Source organism: Bufo bufo, chromosome 2 (genome assembly GCF_905171765.1).
Source record: "Bufo bufo chromosome 2, aBufBuf1.1, whole genome shotgun sequence".
In the NCBI taxonomy this organism is placed as follows: domain Eukaryota; kingdom Metazoa; phylum Chordata; class Amphibia; order Anura; family Bufonidae; genus Bufo; species Bufo bufo.
The window spans coordinates 83,112,012-83,136,225 of NC_053390.1; the positions used below are offsets into that span (position 1 = coordinate 83,112,012).

Genomic DNA, 24,214 nt, shown 5'->3' on the forward strand with positions numbered 1-24,214 from the left:
TCGTGTTCATGAGGCCTTAGCCAGAGGTGAGAGCATAAAGGGAATGTGTCATCAGAAAATGACCTATTGTATAAGTCAAATCTTTATGTGGAACATATTTTTAAAGAATTTTTGGTAATGGTTTTTTTTACTTTTCCATGTCACTATCTATATTAAAAATATATATTAAAAAAAACTAACATACTGCATTTTTAGCACTGGTCACTAAGATTAATAAAAAGTGTCACTTCTTGGTCTGTACAGATCCCTCTTTGAAGCAGTCACCCCATTATCATCATAGACAGGAATGCAATTACAGATAACACTTTTGCATATAGATAACACAGGATCCACCATACACAATCGGTGGATCTACTCAGCTTATCTACTCCCTCCCTGTTCAATGACTTCTGCACAAGTCACAGAGCATGCCTACAAAACTCTCCCATAAAAGTCAATGAGGTCCCCTCCAGATTATTATCTCTATGGCCGTTAACACCAGTTCAGACAAGATGGCCACCCCCATAATCATGTACAGAACACAGAATAAAAAAAATCTACTAACAGATTATGCTGGCTTCACTCTAGCATTACCGGTGTCCGGCAGGCAGTTTCGGCAGAGAACAGTCTTCCGCGGCATAACAAGGCCGCCATAGCCAGATGTTATCACAATGTCCACTGCCCCCATTGACTATAATTGGATCTGGCAAAGAGACGGCAGCTACAGCATTTTTGTCTAACCAAATCCAGCATATTTCCCTGATAGTCGACAGATCTCCACAGAATCTTATTATAGTCAATTGGCCTGGCGGGCATTGTGGTAACATCCAGCTGTTCCGGATCCAGAGAGCTCTGGCAGAAACAGCCTGCCAGACATCGGTAATGCTAATGTGATAGATGCCTTAGAATAAAGTATATGTGTCACTTTAAAGTGGTCGTCTGAGCTACAGATATTAATGACCTATCCTCAGATAGGTCATCAGTATCAGTGGGGGGTCCAACATCCAACACCCCCAACGATCATCTTCCACCAAACTGGAAACCATACAGTGTACAGAGTGCCCCATAGACAGTATAGTTTACGGCAACGGCGCATTACATAAATGGATGCTGAGCTCCCGTACCCCGGCACTGGTCAATACCCAGTGTACAGATCTGTCTCCTTCCCGCTCATACAGGTCAGGTCATCATCTGTAGCCAAAATAATCCCTGTTAAAAAATGTATATTAGGAAGTTTGAAATAATTTCTTAGCAATTATAAAACCTCTTTACACAACACATTGCAAAATTCACTATTTTTCTGCTTTTGCTATGGGTTGATTTTGTAATATCTTCTCACGACTACTTCCCTTATTTAAGGATCGAAAGAAAAAGAGACTAACAAAAAAAAAAAAGCCAGCCACAAACAATCTTTCCCGTAGATTTGCATACATTTCCACTACAATACATTACCTCGCCATTTTCTTTCTGTAATTTAGACTTTATGGACAAGCAGCTGGTAATGTCATTGGATTTCCTCAGCTCTGAAAGAGAAAATCAGAACATTTTAACACAGCAGGTGCAGCCATCTACTACCACATTGCAGATAGTTTTCATCTCAGTAGTGGTAACATTCATGGCCTGCTGACAACAGAGGCCCCAGAATATGGGGCACTGAACTAGGGAATCGACTGCCATCCAGAATCAACGAGCAAGGACACATTGGTATTTGAGAGCCCAATACACTGACATACTAAAAGTTCAGGTTGTAAAACAAAGGCATGCTGACATTTGGGGAGCCAGATAATTGATAATTAAGTGTTCTTGCATGGCAAGTCCACTTACTGTTATCTCACATATATATTCTTATTATTATAGCCAAATTTACCACCCTAACTCCTCCCACAGTTTTTACACAACATAGACAGTAATATACCAAAATGTGCGGATTGTTCCCGATCGGTGTGCTATTACTTTGTGGAACGTTTCGCCGAATGGTTCACAAATTGGTCCCATAGGAATGAATGGCGGAATGTTCAAAACTAGAGTGGGAGCTGACAAAAGCTAGAGTGTGAGCTGACAAAAGCTAGAGTGTGAGCTGAAAAATCAGGATATGATTTCTAAACTGCCACCACTCCATCATTTTCAAGCCCGCCTACACAAATCTTATATCAAAACGTTCAGCTATCCCTGCTGCCACTAAAAATGTACACGGCTAAGCCATAGTCCTGATAGTTTTCACAATATGACCATTTGTTTGCAACTCGCGCCGCCCATTGACATTCATTAAAACTCCACTCTGGCCACCTCAAATTTGAAGGGCAATTTCTGAACTGCGACTGTGCCTTCATTTTTAATATTTTAGAGACATACTATGCATCAAAATGTAGGTCTCACATATAAAGCTCTTCGCAGTAGGATTTATAATTTTTAAACTACAACCGTTTGAAAATGGCAACCACCAGTGAAGTGAGCAAGTTGGAGCAGTTTGTTTTCAACCGCTCTTCTCTGCCCTTGCTGTGTAGAGTGAGTTGCCATAGGAACCCAGGTGTGTGAGCAGCCAGCAGAGTGACAAAAGCTAGAGTGTGAGCTGAAAAATCAGGACATGATTTCTAAACTGCCACCACGCCCTCATTTTCAAGCTCACCTACACAAATCGGCTGCTAATGTTTTTATAAATGTATGTTTTAATGTAACTGTGAAGCACTTTGGGCAACAACATTGCAATTAAATGTGCCAAATATATAAATAAATAAAAGTTGAAAAATGCATTTCTCACTCTATCAAGCTTGCCATGTGCACTTTTCAAATTTGATCAATCAATTGGTTAGTGTAATGTTTACTATCTTTACTCACTCCAAACACTCCACACAGTTACTCTGCCCACTCCATGAAGTTACTCTGCCCAGTCCAACCTTTCCACAGTTACTCCAGCCATTACAACCACACAACAGTTACTCAAGCCACTCCACCCAGTTACTCCGCCAACTCCAGTTGTAGACTACTGGTGGAGGCAAGAACACTTCACACAATTTCCCCAGAAATTGTAGCTTTTCTAAATGACTTTACAGGCTCATTAAGAATGGAACACATGCATTTTGGGTCCTAGTACATTGGAGTGCTGACATTTGGGGTTTTAAAAATGATCCATTCTCTCTCCTGACATGTCTGTTTTAGTAGTTACTTGAATCCCCCGTAGAATTACAATTCTGGCAATTCTATTCTTTGTTATTCCTTCTGGAAATTATGAATTAATCACTAGCAGTCTGCATGAAGGTACAACTGGGTGTTACCAGTTGGGGGTGTGGCAGCACTGATTAGACAGTGTCAGACTGTGCAGAGACACACACAAAACTGGTACCACCCAGACAAGAGGGGACGCAGAGGCAAGTGTGGGGGGGCTCACACACTTACCTGGCAGTTCTTGTCACTGCCGGGCTGTCGTCTCCAGAGTGAAGCAGGGAGCTCTCTCCGCTCCCTGCTTCACTTTTCTTCTGAGCTCCGGCGCTCCCCCTGCAGGCCGCACATAGCGCTGCTGGCTGTAGGAGGAGCGCTGAAAGCCCGGGAATTGGCCTCCAGCACAGCCAGCAGCGCGATGTGAGTGTGGGAGCGCGTCATCAGGAAAGAAGGTAAGTATTTGTTGTTGTTTTTTCTCATAAAGCTGCAGACTGGAGGCAAAAGGGGGGCCACAACAAGAGTGAGGGGGCACAAAAGTGGGCATTTTTACTGACGGGGCACCTAATCTGCCATAACTACTTTGAGGGGGCACCTAATCTGGCATAGCTACTGTGAGGGGGCACATATGTGGGCATAACTACTATGAGGGGGCACATAACTGGGCATAACTACTGTGAGGTGGCACATATCTGGGCATAACAACTATGAGGGGGCACAAAATCTGGCATAACTACTGTGAGGGGTCACATAATCTGACATAATTACTGTAAGGGGGGCACATATCTGGCCATAACTACAGTGAGGGGGCACATATCTGGCCATAACCACTGTGAGGGGGGCACATATCTGGCCATAACCACTGTGAGGGGGGCACATATCTGGCCATAACCACTGTGAGGGGGCACATATCTGGGCATTACTACTGTGAGGGGGCACATATCTGGGCATTAATACTGTGAGGGGCCACATATCTGGCCATAACTACTGTGGGGGGCACATATCTGGGCATTACTACTGTGAGGGGGCACATATCTGGGCATTACTACTGTGAGGGGGCACATATCTGGGAATATCTACTGTGAGAGGGGCACATATCTGGGCATAACTACTGTGAAGGGAAACATATCTGGTATAACTACAGTGAGGGGGCACAAAAGTGGGCATAACTACTGTGACAGGAACAAAGGTGGGCATAACTACTGTGACAGGAACAAAGGTCGGCATAACTTCTGTGAGGGGCCACAAAAAGGACATAACTATTGTGAGGGGCCACAATGTGGGCATTAGTACTGTGTGGTAGCACTTAGGGGAAATGTCTTAGAATACCCTGCTATTGATTGGCATGGCTCAGTCTTACAGGCCAGCACAGCGCCCCCTGCTGGGGATTTCACTGGGGCAGTCACCATCCCTTCCTTATGTGATTATTCTCTCTTTTTAATGACCACAGGAACCCTGTTCTGGATCCAGTGGACATCATGCCGATGCCAGCAACACCCTGGATGAGTTAGGACCAGATTTTATTAGGACTGGGTGAGTGTAGCCATGCACTGGGCTTAGGGCTCTTCACACAAACGGATCCCGTGACAACTTTATCTCACCTTGATTTTGTAGTAAAAAGATCACAGAGAGGCAAAGAGCATTATTAATCATGTTAATGCTCCTTGTCTCTGCTGTCCGGAGCAGGACTTGGCTGTCTTTCACTCAGCGGATAACCCGCACGGCATCCGCTTGTGTGAAAGAGCCCTTAGTGTAAAGAAAATCTGCAGCCTCTTTGTAAAAATAGGTGGGGGGGGGGCCCAATCCAAAGTTTGGACAGTGGCCCATAACACTCTAGTTACTCCACTGTCTAGGATTATTACATGGGGAATGCAAGTAGTTTCTAAACCAGACATGTCAGGAGAGGTGACAGGTCCTCTTTAAGATAATAACACACTGACCTGTAGGACTATAACCATGGACACTGCGTTTTGGGTCCTAATAAAATGGTGTATTTACATGTAAGCTACAGAGCTTAGTGGTACTAAAACAATGGAGCACTGGATTAACTACTACCTCTACAGCTTTATTCACATTTGGGGTCCTCCTAAGAGGCTGGCACACTGATATGTGAACCCTGAACAATAGAGCACTGAGCTTTAGGAGTCTAGAAAAATGGTGCATTGATATTTGGGTGGCAGAACAATGGGAAACTAAGAGCAGCTCATGCCCAGTCTGCCCCTGCCACTGGCGCGCTCTTACTTTTCTTCCCGCTCCGACCTCTGACAGGAATAAGCCGGTTGTAGAGCAGGGAGCGTGCCAGTGGCAGGGGCAGACTGGGCATGCGCTGCTCTTATTAGGAAAAGCAGCGCATGTGCAGTTGAAATAAAACCATGGACGAGCTTTCTCTAAAGCTTCTCCATGTCGTGTGCAGCCATGGACAAACTGGCTGGACGCAGAGCGGGGCTGAGGGGGCGGGGCTCATTATAAAAAGATTACCATTCAGATTTTTTTAATAAAGTATATTAGGAAACTCTTTTTTACCCTACCGCCCACTATATAGTGGAAAGTACTTATGGTATATAGTGGCCAACCCCTTTTATGTTAGGGGCATCAGTTACTCATGCACCTGGTCAGCAGCCACAGGTACCCTCCTGAACTGAACCATATCTCCGTCCTCAGTATGGTGATAGGGCAATATTTTTTGCTGCACTTTGGTTATTTGGCTTTGCTGGGGCTGTATTTTGTGCTGTACTAGGGTATTTCTCGCCATGCCTACTTCTGTTGTCCCTGCCTACTTCTGGCTTGTGTTGGTCATGCCTACTTGTGTCCCACCTTCTGTCAATTTGGACTCACTTACAACATGGGGCCACTTTAAGTTCCGAGTCCATCCCAGGAAATGTGAGTTCCAAAAAATGATGGCACACTGTGTTTTGGGGTCCTAGAAATATGGCACTGTGGCACTTGGGGTCCTAAATGTGGGTCTAGAAATATTGAGCATTAGCTGCTATAGCATTTGGGGTCCTAGGCTAATGGCACACCTACATGTCAGTCCAAGATCAATGGAACCCTAACTTGTAGGTCTTGGAATAATAGGAGGGTCTCTTCTAAACGCTAACTTTTGAGGTACTAGAATAATCCTGCACTGACAATGTGGCCCCAGAACCAGCTGTTTTATAGCCTGAACACCAATAGAAAACTAATCTGGAGTGTTTTGTATAGGTTTTTGCTCTTGTAACTCTTGAAAAGAGGACTCCAAATCCTGTATTAATATCCCAGGATGAAATCAATTTCAAGGTGCGGTGGTGACATAAGAAAGGAATATAAAAGCTTTTTGTTCTTCCCAGTGACAGCATACAGAGAGTAATAAATTGCTGGATTACTTCAGCCCAGTGGAGCAAGTAAAAAATATATATATATATACCATGACTTCAAGTGTTTTCTTCACTGTGATTGATTACAGACAATCCAGACATAATGTTGTTTTAAGGACAGACTGATAGTGAGACCTTCATCTACTGATCAGCTTAGAGAAAACAGAATACACTTCAGAGCACCCAGGTTAAGGGCTGCTGACCATTTTCATAAATAAAGGGGTTGGCTCAGCTGGGACATTGATGGCATATCACAAGGGTGTACCATCTATGTCAGATAGTAGCAGGTCCAAGAGGTGGGACCTCCACCTAAATCCAGAACGGGGCTCCCAAAGTGAACATACAGCAGCCGTGCATGCGTGGCCACCCTCCACCCACCGCTAAGAGAGGTCCAAAAATAGCTGAGTGCTAGCAAGAGTATGCTACTCTGGGTTTATGGGCAAAATATATGCATTGAATGGGGGGTGCTCTTTCTCATTATGGAGTGTGCCTATGCTTAGCATGTTTGCAGAGTAGGTCAGGCAACTCTCCTCTGGGTGTCTGGGATATTCAAGCATTTAAATTAGCTAAGCCTATCTGTTGCCAGCAGATGTAAGATGTGCTTAGATAAAACAAATAAAAAAAAATGTTATTATGAAAAATAACTGATTGAAACGTTTGGGGCTATCACCAGGGGAAATCTGGGACATTGATAGCATATTGCAAGGATCTGTCATCAATGTCAGATAGAAATAGGTCCCAGAGTTGGGAACTCCACTTATCTCCAGAACGGCGGCCCCCAAAGTGAGCAAAGAGCAACAACGCATGCGCAGCCACCCTCCGTCCACCACTATGGGAGGCTAGCACCAGGGGAAAACTTTATTATAAAAAAGCACTGATTGAACAGTTCAAGGCTACCACCAAAAACTTAGTGGATAAAATATTGTGGAAAATTGATCTATGAAGCTCAAGCACGGCAAAAGATAAAAAGTATTATTATGAAAAAGCACTGATTGAACAGTTTGAGGCTACCACAGAAACCTAAGTGGTTAAAAATAAGGGAAAATTGATCTATGAAGCACAAGTGGGTATGCATGAACATACATACTAGAGATTAGCAAATCAATTCTATCAATTAGAAATGTATCTTCTAGTGAACCCAATTTTTATGAATCAATTTGGGCAAACCAACAGGAGAGAGAAATAGAGATCTGCCCATGCCAAACATGTGCAATTCAGCTTTATTTTCAAAACAATTAAAAAAAGCTGTGTTTTAAACCTGCAGATACAGCATAGCCATCCAATCATTATTAAGCAAAATTAGGATAATAGCTCTTCCAGGGCAAAAGCCCTTTGCTCTGATAAAGCAGAAAGAATCAGCTTTTCTAGCTCAGAGGCCTTGGGGGGACCTCTGGATGGGTATTTTTTCTATTATGGAGACCAGGTAATATATGTGATGACTACTATAGGCTAGGTAACAATTCTCTTGGTTTCTGGGAAAATATAGGCAAATTAGGATGTCTAATATCATCTGGCATTAGCTTTCCTATCCATTTTGTCAGGAAAACTAATTTGAATATCTTTACCAAAAACCAAGGATAAGCTTTTTAGATTTCCACCAGTGTGTATGCCAAATTTAAAGGCAATCGGAGCATATTTTATTTGGGTAGAATCGATTTATTTGGGTCAAATCAGAAAAGTAAAAGAATTTTAAGAAATTTGCTCATCCCTAATTTAGAGACTCAGACTGCTAAATATTTATATAATTACATTATTTTGCTATTTATCTTAATTATTTCTAAACTGGGAGGGTTTTGAGATTATTTATCAGAATACTGTACGCTAACATCACTTTAGATTGATATAACAAGTCGTAAGTTATGATCAACGTCCAAGACATTCATGTCCCAATAGGGTACAAGAAATTTGGTTGGGGTATAAGATGGAGCACCCCTTTAAGGAACCATTAGAATCAAATTTTTGGTTCTTGAGCGGGAAAGAATACAGGTACCACTTGGTTGTGAGTATTTCATTACATGTTTCAATGAAACACATCTTACTTATGTGTCACTTTGGATATATTTTAACTTGAGAGCAAGCCAAATGGTTTATAATAAAAACATCAATAAAATATCAATGGCTTTCACTGCAACACCTGGTTCCTCTGGTTTCATTAAAGCTGATTCATTCTACTGCTTGATTCCTCTGGCTTCTATCCTAGCTTCCGTTTCTGCATCTGATACCTCTAATTTCTGTTCCCACTGGCTGCAATTTCAGCACTAGTGATGGATGAACATTGGCCGGGACGTTTCGCGAACGCGTGGGCCCCATTGATTTCTAATGGCAGGCGAACCTGCAAAACCTTCAGGTCATATTTGCAGCCACCAAATACTTACTAAAAGTGCACAAATAGTCCCACAACATGGACAGTGACATATCAGAGGGGGGTCATTGGCAAAAATTCCCACAAAAAATATGTATTTTAATCAGGGGCCATTTTTATGCGTCTTAAAGAGAAACACTCAAAAATGTGCCCTGCTGGAGCCTAGAAAATTTTTATTTTAGGCCATGGGAGTACAGGCCCCAAAAATTAGGCATTCACCTGACAGAAAAGAACAAGTGATGATGTGGCTGGAGGTACATTAGGCGGTCACTGGATAATTTTTTTTACTGTAGGCCAGTGGAGTACAGGCCCCAAACATTAAGCATTCACCTGACAGAAAAGTACAAGTGATAATGTGGCTGGAGGTACATTAGGCGGTCACTGGATAAAAAATTTACTGTAGGCCAGTACAGGACCCCAAAATTAGGCATTCACCTAACAGAAAAGTACGTGTGATGATGTGGCTAGAGGCACAGTAGCCAGTCAGTGGATACAAATTTTACTGTAGGCCAGTACAGGCCCCAAAAATTTGGCATTCATCTGACAGAAAAGAACAAGTGATGATGTGGCTAGAGGTACATTAGGCGGTCTTTGGATACAAATTTTACTGTTTACCAGTAGAGGCCCCAAAAATTAGGCATTCACCAGACAGAAAAGAACTTATGATGAAGTGGCTGGAGGTATATTAGGCGGTCACTGGATACAAATTTTACTGTCAGCCAGTACAGGCCCCAAAAACTAGGCATTCACCTGACAGAAAAGTACTTGTGATGATGTGTCTGGAGGTACATTAGGCGGTCACTGGATACAAATTTTACTTTAGGCCAGAGGAGTACAGGCCCCAAAAATTAGGCATTCACCTGACAGAAAAGAACTTGTGAGGATGTGGCTAGAGGCACAGTAGGCAGTCACTGGATACAAATTTTACTGTCAGCCAGTACAGGCCCCAAAAATGTGGCATTCACCAGACAGAAATGAACTTGTGATGATGTGGCTGGAGGTACATTAGGAGATCACTGGATAAAATTTTTACTGTAGGCCACTTGCGTACAGGCCCCAAAAATTAGGCATTCACCTGACAGAAAAGAACTTGTGATGATGTGGCTAGAGGCACAGTAAGCAGTCACTGGATAAAATTTTTACTGTAGGCCAGTACAGGACCCAAAAATTAGGCATTCACCAGACATAAATGAACTTGTGATGATGTGGCTGGAGGTACATTAGGCGATCACTGGATAAAAATGTTACTGTAGGCCACGGGCGTACAGGCCCCAAAAATTAGGCATTTACCTGACAGAAAAGAACTTGTGATGATGTGGCTGGAGGTACATTAGGCGGTCACTGGATACAAATATTACTGTAGGCCAGTACAGGCCCCAACAATTAGGCATTCACCTGACAGAAAAGAACTTGTGATGGTGCGGCTGGAGGTACATTAGGAAGTCACTGGATACATATTTTACTGTAGGCCACGGGAGTACAGGCCCCAAAAATTAGGCATTCATCTGACAGAAAAGAGCTTGTGATGATGTGTGTGGAGGTACATTAGGTGGTCACTGGATAAAAATTTAAATGTAGACGAGTACAGGACCCAAAAATTAGGCATTCACCTGACAGAGATGATGTGGCTGGAGGTACATTAGGCGGTCACTGGATACAAATTTTACTGTAGGCCAGTACAGGACCCAAAAATTAGGCATTCACCAGACAAAAAAGAACTTGTGATGATGTGGCTGGAGGTACATTAGGAGGTCACTGGATACATATTTTACTGTAGGCCACAGGAGTACAGGGCCCAAAAATTCGGCATTCACCTGACAGAAAAGGTATTTTCTGCCGCTGTATATACATAAGACAAGGACCATTCTTTGTTCTGGGTGGTGGCAGATATGTGTGGGCTGGCATGAGAAAATTCAATTACACATGGTCACCATAGGTGTTGAATTCCTCAGAGATCCATGCCTCATTCATTTTTAGAAATGTGAGCTAGTCCACACTGTCATGAGCTAGGCGAGTGCGCTTATCGGTCACAATCCCCCCTGCTGCGCTGAACGTCCTTTCAGACAGGACACTCAACGACGGGCAAGCCAAGAGTTCCATGGCAAAATGTGCCAGCTCTGACCACAGGTCAAGCCTGCACACTCTGTAATCCAGGGGTTCCTCACTTCTCAGAGCGTATACATCGGCCGTTAACCCAATGTAGTCAGACACCTGACGGTCTATGCATTCCCTGAGGCTGGATCCGGAGGACGGCTGTCGATGGGTTGGCTGAAATAATGATCTCATATCCGAAGTGACCAAGACATTTTAAACCGCACTCTTTTTGCTGGCGCGGTAGGATTGGTACCCGCACTTGTTTCGTTGTGGGTGGAAATTCCTCTGCCAGCGCCCGCAACAGAAGAATGCAGCATCTCTCGCAGCAAGGCCTGGAAATGCTGCATTCTGCGAGCCCTCTGTGATGCTGTTAACATGTCCGCCATTTTCTGTTTGTACCGGGGGTCTAAGTACAGTGCTACCCAGTACTGGTCCTTGCCCTTTATGCTTTTTATACGGCGCTCCCTCTTCAAACACTGGAGCATAAGGGCCCCCATTTGCACTAAACTGGAAGTGGTGGAGCGCCCTGGCACAGGAGAATGTCGTCCTCGGTCTCCTCCCCCCAGCCACAGACAACACCAGGGATCCCCAGAAAGTTTAAAGTCCCCCTCAAAGCCTGCTCTTCATGCTACTCCTCCTCCTCCCCCCAGCCACCATCCTCCTCTGACTCCTCTTCAGACTCCTGCTGACTTGTCTCAGATGGAGTAGCCCCCCCTGGGAATTCATTCAGCATTGCGACTTCCTCATCTTCCAGCTCCTGCTCCTCGATTGATCAATGACACGATGCAATTCACGCTCCAGAAAAAAGGTGTAAGGTACGATGTCACTGATGGCACCCTGGCTGCGACTGACCAGTTTGGTGATCTCATCAAATGGCCGCAGAAGTCTGCATGCATCATGCATGAGCAGCCACTAGCGCAGTGAAAAGAAATCAAGCTCCCCAGATCCTGTCAAGCTGCAGAGTTCGTACAGGTAGTCGTTAACGGCACGTTGCTGCTGGAGCAGCCTATCAAGCATATACAAGGTGGAGTTCCAGCACGTCGGGCTGTCATAAATCAGACGTCTGACGGGCAGGTGGTGTCTCCGCTGAACATCAGCAGGGCGAGCCATGGCCGTGTAAGATCTTCTAAAATGGCCAGAGATTTTCCTGGCCTGCCGCAAGACGTCCTGGACCGCGGGGTATTTGGCAACGAATCACTGCACGACTAAGTTCAGGACGTGTGCCATGCACAGCACTTGGGTCATTTTTCCCTGTTTCAGCACGCTCAGAAGATTGGCACCATTGTCGCACACCACTGTACCAACTGTCTATTTGAGCAGGGTTAGCCACTGATAGGCCTGTGACCGCAGAGCTGAAAGCAGTGCTGGACCGGTGTGGCTCTTGGCTTCCAGGCACAACAGCCGCAGCACAGCATGGCAACGTCTCACCTGGCATGTCGAACAGGTTCTGGGGAGCAAGGAGAGCGCAGCGGAAGAGACGGTAGCAGTGGAAAAGAGGAGGAGTCAGCCGAGGAGGAGACGGAGGATGGAGTAAAAGGAGGAGAAGAAGAGGCAGGCTTGCATGCAATCCGTGGCGGTAACACCAATTCCACACGGGAGCCACGGGTTACATGCTTGACGGCCATCAGAAGGTTCACCCAGTGGGCAGTAAAAGTTATGTACCTTCCCTGCCCATGGTTTTCTAGACCACGTGTCTGTGTGTGGTCAGATCTATCTTGGCACCGACACTGTGTGCCAGAGATATATTCACTTTCCGCTGAATGTGACCATATAGCTCTGGGATGCCCTTCTAGGAGAAATATTTCCTTCCGGGGACCTTCTATTGCGGTGTGCCAATGGCCACAAATTTTCTAAAGGCCTCCGAGTCCACCAGTTTATAGGCAGTAGAGGGTTAACCGGCGTCATCAACATTTTACACCCGAACATTTGGGCCACGGAAACCTGCCTTCTGCCAGATGAACGCGATGACAGCACGGTGGAAGGTGGAGTGGAGGACAAATGGCAGGAGAGAGGAGAAGGAGAAGAGGCAGGATGTGGAGTGCCAGGAGTTTGGCTTTGTGAGTTCTAACGGCGTTGCTCCCACTGGGCTCGGTGATGGGAGGCCAAGTGCCTTCTTAAGGAGGTTGTCCCTAGGCGAGTGTTGGGCATACCGCGACTTATGCGTTGACAGTACATGCTTCAGATGGCAACACTATTGTCAGCAGCTGACACGTTAAAAAAAGCTCACTCTGCGGAGCCATGTGCCAGCATCCTGGGAGCGCCAGAAGTGACGGTGCATGGTGGATGGCTTGCTCCAGATACATTTGCAGTCTGCTTTTTGCCTCCTGTGCCCTGTGAGCTCTGCCTGCTTCTCCTCCTTCTCCTCCCTCTCTGCTGCTCCGTCTCTCCCTCTGAACTCTCCTCCTATTCCTCTCTTGTAGACACCCATGTGACATCCATCGACACGTTATCATCGTCTCCTTCACCACCACTGAGATTTTAGATCTCGGAGTAGGCAGCAACAGCGGGGACCTGATCTGGGTACTGCCGTCAGACCGCTGGGCAGCGGCCATTGCTACCTCCTCTTCCTCATCCGATGTCAAGAATGGCTGTGCATCGGTAAAGTCTGGGAATGGATGGGAAAATAATTCCTCTGACTCGAGTGGAGGGGCTATGGTGGTGGTGGTGGTGTCTTTGGGGGTGCACACAGCAGAGAGTGAGGAGGGTGCAAATACAGAGGATGAGGAGGGTGCAGAAGCGGAAGGCTAAGTGAGCCACTCAACTAACTCTGGTGCGTCCTTTGACGTAATTGCACGTACCTTCTCCAACTTTCCACTTAGGTTCCGGCCTGGTGCACCTGCCCGACCCCTACCACCCCTGCAAAATGGCCTGCCTCTTCCTCTGCCTGTCATTTTCAAAATGACCTTGTGCCTAAGCTCCTTGAGAAGAGCAGTATTTGTGGAAGCAGGTATATCGCAGGCCTCAATCACTATTTGGTAGAAACAGGTATATCAAACCCCTTAATCAGAATTTTGTGGAAGCAGGTATCTTGCAGGCCTCCATTAATATTTGGTGGAAGCAGACATATCAATCCCCTTAATCAGTATTTTGTGGAAGCAGGTATCTCGCAGGCCTTAATCAATATTTGGTGGAAGCAGGTATATCAATACCATTAATCAATATTTTGTGGAAGTACTGTAGGTATATCGCAGGCCTCAATCAATATTTGGTGAAAGCAGGTATATCAAACCCCTTAATCAGTATTTTGTGGAACCAGGTATCTCACAGGCCTTAATAAATATTTGGTGGAAGCAGGTATATCAATCCCATTAATCAGTATTTTGTGGCAGTAGGTATATCGCAGGCCACAATCAGTATTTTGTAGAAGGAGGTATATAAATCCCCTTGATCAGTATTTTGTGGAAGCAGGTATATTGCAGGCCTCAATCAATATTTGGTGGAAGCAGACATATCAATCCCCTAAATCAGTATTTTGTGGAAGCAGGTATATTGCAGGTCTCAATCAATATTTTGTGGAAGCAGGTATATCAATCCCCTTAATCAGTATTTTGTGGAAGCAGGTATATCGCAGGCCTCAATCAATATTTGTTGGAAACAGGTATATAAATCCCCTTAATCAATATTTTGTGGAAAGCAGGTATATCGCAGCCCTCAATCAGTATTTTGTGGAAGCAGGTATATCGCAGCCCTTAATCAGTATTTTGTGGAAGCAGGTATACCAATCCCCTTAATCAGTATTTTGTGGAAGCAGGTATATCGCAGGCCTCAATCAATATTTGTTGGAAACAGGTATATAAATCCCCGTAATCAGTATTTTGTGGAAGCAGGTATCTCGCAGGCTTCAATCAATATTTGGTGCAAACAGGTACAGTGCTGCCCATAATTATTCATACCCCTGGCAAATTTTTACTTAAAGTTGCTTTTATTCAACCAGCAAGTAATTTTCTGACGGGAAATGACATAGGTGTCTCCCAAAAGATAATAAGACGATGTACAAGAGGCATTATTGTCGGGAAAAAAAAAATTCTCAGCTTTTATTTACATTTGAGCAAAAAATACAAGATGTGCCGCACTGTGGAAAATCTCAAAGGACGTGGTCGGAAGCCAAAAGTGACACCTGTGCTGGCCAGTAGGATAGTTAGAGAGGTGAAAAAGAATCCAAGGATCACCACCAAGGCCATCCTGATGAATCTGGGCTCTGCTGGTGGCAATGTCTCAAGGCAGACAATCCAACGGACACTGCACAATGCAGACCAAGGAGGACGCCACTTTTCCAGATAAGGCACATAAAAGCTCGCTTGGGCTTTGCAAAAGCTCATCTGGACAAAGAAGAAGACTTCTGGTCTTCTGTGTTATAGTCAGATGAAACAAAAATTGAATTGTTTGGTCACAATGATGTTTCCTTCATTTTGCGTAAAAAAGGAGAAGCCTTCAACCCAAAGAACACCATCCCCACTGTCAAACACGGTGGTGGGTATATCGCAGCCCTCATTTAGTATTTTGTGGAAGCAGGCATCTCGCAGGCCTCAATCAATATTTGGTGGAAACAGGTATATCAATCCCCTTAAGCAATATTTTGTGGGAGCAGGTATATCGCAGCCCTCAATCAGTACTTTGTGGAAGCAGGTATATCACAGGCCTCATTAAATATTTGGTGGAACCAGGTATATCAAACTCCTTAATCAGTATTTTGTGGAAGCAGGTATATTGCTCCCCTCAATCAATATTTGGTGGAAGCAGGTATATCGAACCCCTTAAATACTATTTTTTGGAGGCAGGTATATCATACCCTTCAATTTTTTTTTTTTTGCCGCAGCAGTTATATCACACCACCCTGTTTATTTGGGCAACAGGTATATCCCAGCCCTCAATCAGTATTTTGTGGAAGAAGGTATATCAAACCCCTCAATCAGTTTTTTTGTGGGCAACAGGTATGTCACACCCATTGCAATTAGTTGTTCCAATAGCGCTTGTCCCTCTATATAGCTGCGATATCGCAGCAGAACCGCACAGAACTGCTGCACAATACAAATCACTATAATATACTTTCTATGTTAGAAAGTATATTATAAAGTATATCACACCCCTCAGTATATTACACCTATCGATAGCACACCTATACCAGTCCTTAAAAGGACTTTTGTGGCCCTATTAGCTAGCGTTTGGTGTCTCTAACAGTCTGTCCCTGCTCCACAAAGCAACCTCTCCCTACAGTGGCAAAACACAGAATGTAAAATGGCTGCCAGATCGGGTTTTGTGATAGGGTGGATGTGCTGAAATGTCTCAATTGGCTGTCCTTTCCCACCTGATGGATGTGTCATGGGTCAAAGTTGGGCGCAATGCAAAAGAATATGGAGCCGGTGGACATCGCCATATGTTCGCATGTTCAGAGAATCGCGAACGCATAAAGTTCGCCGCAAAACGACCGCTGGGCGAACCGCAAGGCCATCTCTTTTCAGCACCTAGTTTTTCTTCATTACTGGGTTTCATTATGTTTTTTTGATACTTATTGATTCCACTCCTTCTGGGTTGAAGAAACCAACTAGCACCTGACTCCTCTCAATTCATTCCAAAATCGTATAACTTCTCAGACCGATTCTCTTTGGTGCCAGAATCTTCTTCCACCGTTTATTACACAGGTGGCCCTACTGGCAGGCATTTTAGAATCCTATCCACCTGACTTACATCCAAAATCCATATCCTCTAAGGTCCATTCCAGTATTCTAAGCTTATGGCTTCCACCTAGCAACTGTTTTTTTTTTTGTTTTGTTTTTTATTTCATCACCCGATTTCTTGAACTCTTTATTCATTCTTTATGCTTTTTATTTTACCTTTAGATACAGATTTCAAAAAAATACTGATACATGTGTATTATTGATACTGTCATGATTGGGTTTTTGCTGTTTTCTTCAGTCCAGGTTTTTAAAACTGCTTTGTATCCTTTGTGTGACAGTATAATTCCCATCACAAATCAACAACTTTGGCTGCATTTGCACATTTTATTGCTAAATGTATAACCGTAAAAAAAAAAGATTGATGGTTTTTGATCAAGCTTAGGGGAACGTGTGTATTTAAATCTACTTTCTCTATATTATACGTGGCATCAAAATTAGTAGTCCATGTAAAGAACTATAAAATTTTTAGCTGTGATCAGCCCTCATGAATGATGAATGACATACATTAAGGACACACTGTACAGAGTGCACACTTTAAAATGCATTTCCATGGTGAATATATAAACGGGACATCTGGGAAAGCTTTGTGACCTGTTTTACTAAGGAAGGTACCAGGTGTTATTTTGTTATACCTAATTGTGCACAAATGTTATAAGAATATAAAGACAATTATGACTTCTTGTATTCACTGATCTTTTTTCTAGTTGCTTGTTTGGTTAAGAAGTGGTGGGATGAATGGAACCATAAAGCCCTCCATTAAAAGACTGTGCAGCAAACGACAGTCCTCAACATAGAAAGTGCATGTTTCTCATCACCTCCATTGTAAATCCCAAAATCCAGGGACTTCTTCCCTATGATACTGGACAGAACCACATAAATCAAATTCCTAATTATGCATCCAGTCTAGTGGCATTACTATACAGTCTAAATACATAGATTTTCCACCAGCTCATGATCATATTTGTAGGATATGGAAACTATAGCTCTTTGGAGCAATACCTGGGAAGCATCTAGAAAGGATAACCAGTAATGTTATGGTATAGTACAGAGGATTCCAACCTGTGGCTCTCAAACTGTTGCAGAATGACAACTCCCTGGGAAAAGCACAGTGAAACCATTCCCTTCCAAATGACATAACCACATTTTCACCCAGGCAGCCCCCCTAATATGAGCTCTCCTTTGCCCTGCGCTGAATTGCGCATGGCAAGAGCTTTTTTTGGAAATCTGGTGACGTACCGGGATCTCCATGGGGAAAGCTAGGCTTAGGCTTCAGCCCAGCAGTGTATTCGGTGATGGCACCAGCACTAATGGGCGGCCTTTATTTGCTATACTTACGTTAGTGATTTTATCTAATTCTTTTGACAACTACTGTATGTTTTCCGGCATAATCTGGGGACTTTCCATGTATGCCATTAGATTACACAGCACAGCAAACAAATGCATGAAGTTAACCTCTATACTACACTGCTTGAAATTTCGGATGCAGTCCCGTTCATTTCAGCCTTTGGGACAGCACACTGCACATCCATTCCGCGGCACAGCACAAAAAAAATTGGAACATGTCCAATTCTTGTCCGTTTTTTAGGATAGGACATTTCTACAGAAGTAAAAAAATAAATGGTGACATGCACTTGGCCGAGATCCACGTTTTGCATATCCGCAATTTGGGGACTGCAAAACTGTTATGTCCATGAGCCCTTAGTCTGAATGCGTAAAGGTGGCCATATACATTAGATTAATGTCAGCCACACACCCTGATTTTGCCAGGACTGGCCAACCATGTAATCTACATTGGGGACCTCCTGACTCTCCCCAATGACAGATGCCAGGCGAGAAAATGGATCAGGCGGTTGAATTTTAACATTCCCAATTCTTTTGTTGTTGGGAAGATAAGTCACCACTAGAGGTGGTTGGGAGCAGTTTTCTCTCCTCTCCATTCATGACACATGAACGGTTGCTAAGCATGCATGATGGATGAATGAGCAGTGAGCTGACAGCTATCTAAGGCCTCATGCACACGACCGTTGTGAGTTTTGCTGTCCGCAAATTGCGGATCCGCAAAACACGGAAGGCGTCCGTGTGCGTTCTGCAATTTGTGGAACGGCACGGACAGCCATTGATATAACTGCCTATTCTCGTACGCAAAACGGACAAGAATTGGACAGGTTATATATATTTTTTGGACCACGGAACGGAGAAACGGATGCGGACAGCACACGGAGTGCTGTCCGCATCTTTTGCGGCCCCATTGAAGTGAATGGGTCCGCATCCAAGCCGCAAAAACTGCCTTTCGGATGCGGACCAAAACAATGGTCGTGTGCATGGGGCCTTATACATACAGTCAGCATAAAGCGAGCAAACGACAGTCCTCAACATAGAAAGTGCATGTTTCTCATCACCTCCATTGTAAATCCCAAAATCCAGGGACTTCTTCCCTATGATACTGGACAGAACCACATAAATCAAATTCCTAATTATGCATCCAGTCTAGTGGCATTACTATACAGTCTAAATACATAGATTTTCCACCAGCTCATGATCATATTTGTAGGATATGGAAACTATAGCTCTTTGGAGCAATACCTGGGAAGCATCTAGAAAGGATAACCAGTAATGTTATGGTATAGTACAGAGGATTCCAACCTGTGGCTCTCAAACTGTTGCAGAATGACAACTCCCTGGGAAAAGCACAGTGAAACCATTCCCTTCCAAATGACATAACCACATTTTCACCCAGGCAGCCCCCCTAATATGAGCTCTCCTTTGCCCTGCGCTGAATTGCGCATGGCAAGAGCTTTTTTTGGAAATCTGGTGACGTACCGGGATCTCCATGGGGAAAGCTAGGCTTAGGCTTCAGCCCAGCAGTGTATTCGGTGATGGCACCAGCACTAATGGGCGGCCTTTAGCGCTGCCCTAGCCTGTAAAATGGCTGGTGACATCACCGAATACACTGCTGGCCGGAAGCCTCCGCCTGGTAGTGTAAAAACATAAACAAAAAAGCTTTGATGCTAATATCAAATGCTCAAATGCTAATATCAGGGGGCCTGTATTGGGTAAAAATGGGGGTATGTTCGGGTTCAGCTCTGAACCCAGACAACCCCTATAAATGGAGCATAGAAAGAGCCGAAATCAGAACCTAAACAGAACAGCGATAGGGCAACCCGCCACCTAATGAGGGCCAACTCAACCTTTTTTCAAATAAGAACAGATCAACCACCAAACAGTCAGAATGGATTACTGAATATTAACCTAGTGTAAAGGTCAAACCTGGGGTAAAAAAAAGGTGGAAATATGTGACCAAAGTAGGTAGGTTAAATATTGTATCTAGGAGGAGTATGTGTGGATATTATGCCATTTTTATGGGATGGTGTTTAGAGCTTGATATGTAAGTTAATTGTATGCTATTTTCATTGACTGTACAGGATGTGTTATGTAAAGATGATCAGTCTTTAAAGAGGACCTTTCACCGCTCCTGACATGCCTATTTTAATAGCTTCATGCGTTCCCCATGTAATAACAATTCTGGATCTGAACATCTATTCTTATGGCTCTATGTTGTGCCATTCCTTTATTATTTCTACTAGAAGTTATGAATAAATTGCTATTAGCCTTAAGTAAGGGTACAGAGGGGAGGTAACAACTTGGGGGGGGGGGGTGGGTGTACCTGCCACCGTCTGAAAATGGCAGCACTGATTGGATAGAGTGAGCCTGTGCAGGTACAAGCGTTCAATTCCTAAGCAGCACCACCACAGGCAAAATTAAGTTATGCCCAAATTTAATTGAAATGAATAGGCTGCCCCTGCAAGGCAAGGGCATGATGGGTCCTCCAATGTAAGAGGCACTCCTTGTAATATCTGAGGGTGCCGAATGAATGATGCTTTTATCTTATCTTATATTTTTGAAAATGGGTTTTCTAAACCTGTCTGTGTTTGACATTTATTATTGTACAGGGGTGGACTGGCCCTAGACCCTACGGGTGGGTCAATGCCCAGGGGTTTGCTGAGCCCTCCTTACGGCTGCCAACTAGATAAATAATAATCTGATGTTCGCAGAGTTAATTCAAGAACTTGTGACCTCACCAGTGGCTGCAGGTGCCCTCCTGACTCCTGAAATCAACTGTAATGCCATGCTGAGGCAACTAGAGTAGGAAGAGAGAACATGGCAGCTGGTGCTGACCGCCACAGAGTGCCAACTTCTGGGGAGGTATTTTGAGCTGCTCTGTGATATTTGGCTCTGCTGGGGTGGTATTTTGTGCCACAATATGGTATTGCTAGCCTCGCCTACTTGAGCTGGTCCTGCCTTCTGTCAATTTGGACCCAAATATCATTGAGCCATATTTAGTTTTTTTTTTTCACTTTAAATTCCCAGTCCATCCCTGCTATTGTACAGGGAATTGTATTGCTATATCAAAGTGAACCTGTCATATTGAACATGATGTTTGATGTGCGGGCCCCATGTTATAGAGCAGGAGGAGCTGAGAAGATTGCTATGTAGTTTTGTGGGAAAAGATTCAGTATAACTTTAAATCTGTTCATTTCAATGTTTTCTTTTTCTATGCTTAGGAGTCCATTGGGTGGTCCTACTGAAAGAGTCACTGAATTCTGGAAAAACATTTGTAATGTTATAGAGCCATATCAAAAGTTTTGATTGGAGGGGGTCTGAGTACTGAGACCCAGACCCATCTCTATAACAAAGGGAAAGACGTTGAAAGTTTATGGGCCCGTCCCAATTCTGTCCTCTGCCGCAAGAAGAAAGAGCAGATGATGTGCACACGTCTGTCCCCTCGTTATAGTGATCAGTGGGGGGCTGAGCTCTCACCCCTTCCCCCCACCGATCAAAACTATTGATATGTCACATAGACATATAAAATGCGTTTCCAAAACTCAGTGATGCTTTAATGGTTGACAGCTATTTCTGTAAGTGCAGAGAAGGCTGTCTGGACTGCCCACTGGACTCCTGAGCATACAAAAAGTTATTCTGAATCTTTTCTCCAAAAACTATATATCAATCTGTTCAGCTCCTCCTGCTCTACAACATTCTGCCTGCAGATCTCACATCATGTTCAATTTAAGTTTTTTTTAAAGGTGAAAATAGTAATTAAAAAGTAATTGTCATTTCAGAAATCTTTTGACATGCCACAGTGACTTGTCAGAAGTTTTGATCAGTTGGGGTCTCGTTGCGAAGGCTCACAACGATCACTGTAAAGAAGGGACAGAAATGTCTGCTGCGTCCCTTTGGATGTGATTGATTCTCCTTAAAAGCTGAAGATGGATGGATTAAATGGGTTTTCAAGGCAGAACTTATTAAAAATAATGAAGAAGCTTTACACCTCCATTGGTCCTCCACTGCTCTAAACTCCTTATTTATTTGCTATACTTACGTTAGTGATTTTATCTAATTCTTTTGACAACTACTGTATGTTTTCCGGCATAATCTGGGGACTTTCCATGTATGCCATTAGATTACACAGCACAGCAAACAAATGCATGAAGTTAACCTCTATACTACACTGCTTGAAATTTCGGATGCAGTCCCGTTCATTTCAGCCTTTGGGACAGCACACTGCACATCCATTCCGCGGCACAGCACAAAAAAAATTGGAACATGTCCAATTCTTGTCCGTTTTTTAGGATAGGACATTTCTACAGAAGTAAAAAAATAAATGGTGACATGCACTTGGCCGAGATCCACGTTTTGCATATCCGCAATTTGGGGACTGCAAAACTGTTATGTCCATGAGCCCTTAGTCTGAATGCGTAAAGGTGGCCATATACATTAGATTAATGTCAGCCACACACCCTGATTTTGCCAGGACTGGCCAACCATGTAATCTACATTGGGGACCTCCTGACTCTCCCCAATGACAGATGCCAGGCGAGAAAATGGATCAGGCGGTTGAATTTTAACATTCCCAATTCTTTTGTTGTTGGGAAGATAAGTCACCACTAGAGGTGGTTGGGAGCAGTTTTCTCTCCTCTCCATTCATGACACATGAACGGTTGCTAAGCATGCATGATGGATGAATGAGCAGTGAGCTGACAGCTATCTAAGGCCTCATGCACACGACCGTTGTGAGTTTTGCTGTCCGCAAATTGCGGATCCGCAAAACACGGAAGGCGTCCGTGTGCGTTCTGCAATTTGCGGAACGGCACGGACAGCCATTGATATAACTGCCTATTCTCGTACGCAAAACGGACAAGAATTGGACAGGTTATATATATTTTTTGGACCACGGAAGGGAGAAACGGATGCGGACAGCACACGGAGTGCTGTCCGCATCTTTTGCGGCCCCATTGAAGTGAATGGGTCCGCATCCAAGCCGCAAAAACTGCCTTTCGGATGCGGACCAAAACAATGGTCGTGTGCATGGGGCCTTATACATACAGTCAGCATAAAGCGAGTATATCATCTCAAAACCGATTACAAAATAATCATACCGTCATGTAGTGAAAATCCAATTATTTATTCTTGAGAAATATATCATTATATGCAAATAAGGTTTTCAGCGCACCCTGGATGGGCCGCTCCGTTGGGTGCACCACCAATCTGCCATAACACCGCCTAGTGCCTCCCCCTCATTTGTTTGACAGTCCCTAAGATTAAAGAGCCGGTACCAATGACACAGGAAACGCCAAGTGCACTCAACGGATCAGTCCGGCCACGGTAGACCAAAGATCTTACTTGCCTAAAAATCTAAAGGAGCATGTCTCAGGCTTAGGGCACGTGTGCCAGTTGGGCCTGTATTGCGGCCCAAAAACAGCAGCCTGAAATATACAGACCCCGGCCGTTTTTACACCACATCCCAGATGCGGACCCATTCACTTGAATGGGTCCATAATCTGGAAGGTGTGGTTCGGAACGGAGGCATGGAACCCCATGGAGGCAATACAGAGTGCTTAGGTGGGGTTTCTCACCGTGGCGCCGCACAGTATAAAAATAGAACATGTTCTATTTTTTTGCGGTGCAGACGGATTACGGACCCATTCAAGTCGAATGGGTCTGGATCCGTCTGTGGAATCTGTACCGATGTTGCACGTGCATTAGGGACCGCGAATTGTGGTCCCCAATGCATGGAATGGCCGAGCAAAGGCTGTGTGCATGAGCCTCTAGAGGTCTGAATTTTTACAAGAACAGTATGGTTATGCTTCAGAGAACCTACCCTACATGATGGTATGCTTACTTTGAAAATGATGTTGAAGGTCACAGAATCCCTTTAACTTCCTGTATTACTGTTTATGATCCCCACCAGTTATGAAGAATCAAAGTGATTTATTCAAAGGACAAAGTCATCAAGCGCTTTATCAAAAAGACTCTAAAGATATCATTATGTTCTTCAACATACTGCAAAAGTCGAGGTCAAACACATTTGGTCTATAGCTACTGGAGTCATAAAATTATCTTACCCTTTCATCGTATATTTAGCTGTATTTTTTTTGCACTCTGTATTAGGGTTTTTGAAGGTATCGAAATATCAATACCCAATTGATACTTTTGTCTCGGTATCGATACGATACCGGGATTTGATGATCAGAGAACATGGAGCGCACTGCTGTCAGCGCACTCATGTTCCCTCAGCAGCACAGGGGAGAAGGAGTCAC

At 44.1% G+C, this 24,214-nt stretch overlaps 1 protein-coding gene across 1 annotated transcript in view; it reads right to left on the bottom strand.

The window, feature by feature from the left end:
• Positions 1 to 24,214, bottom strand: part of PARP8 (poly(ADP-ribose) polymerase family member 8) — a 345,285-nt gene that overhangs the window by 153,565 nt on the left and 167,506 nt on the right. Inside the window, 1 exon segment of the mRNA XM_040421265.1 lies at positions 1,432 to 1,502. Coding sequence (XP_040277199.1) covers positions 1,432 to 1,502 — 71 coding nt within the window.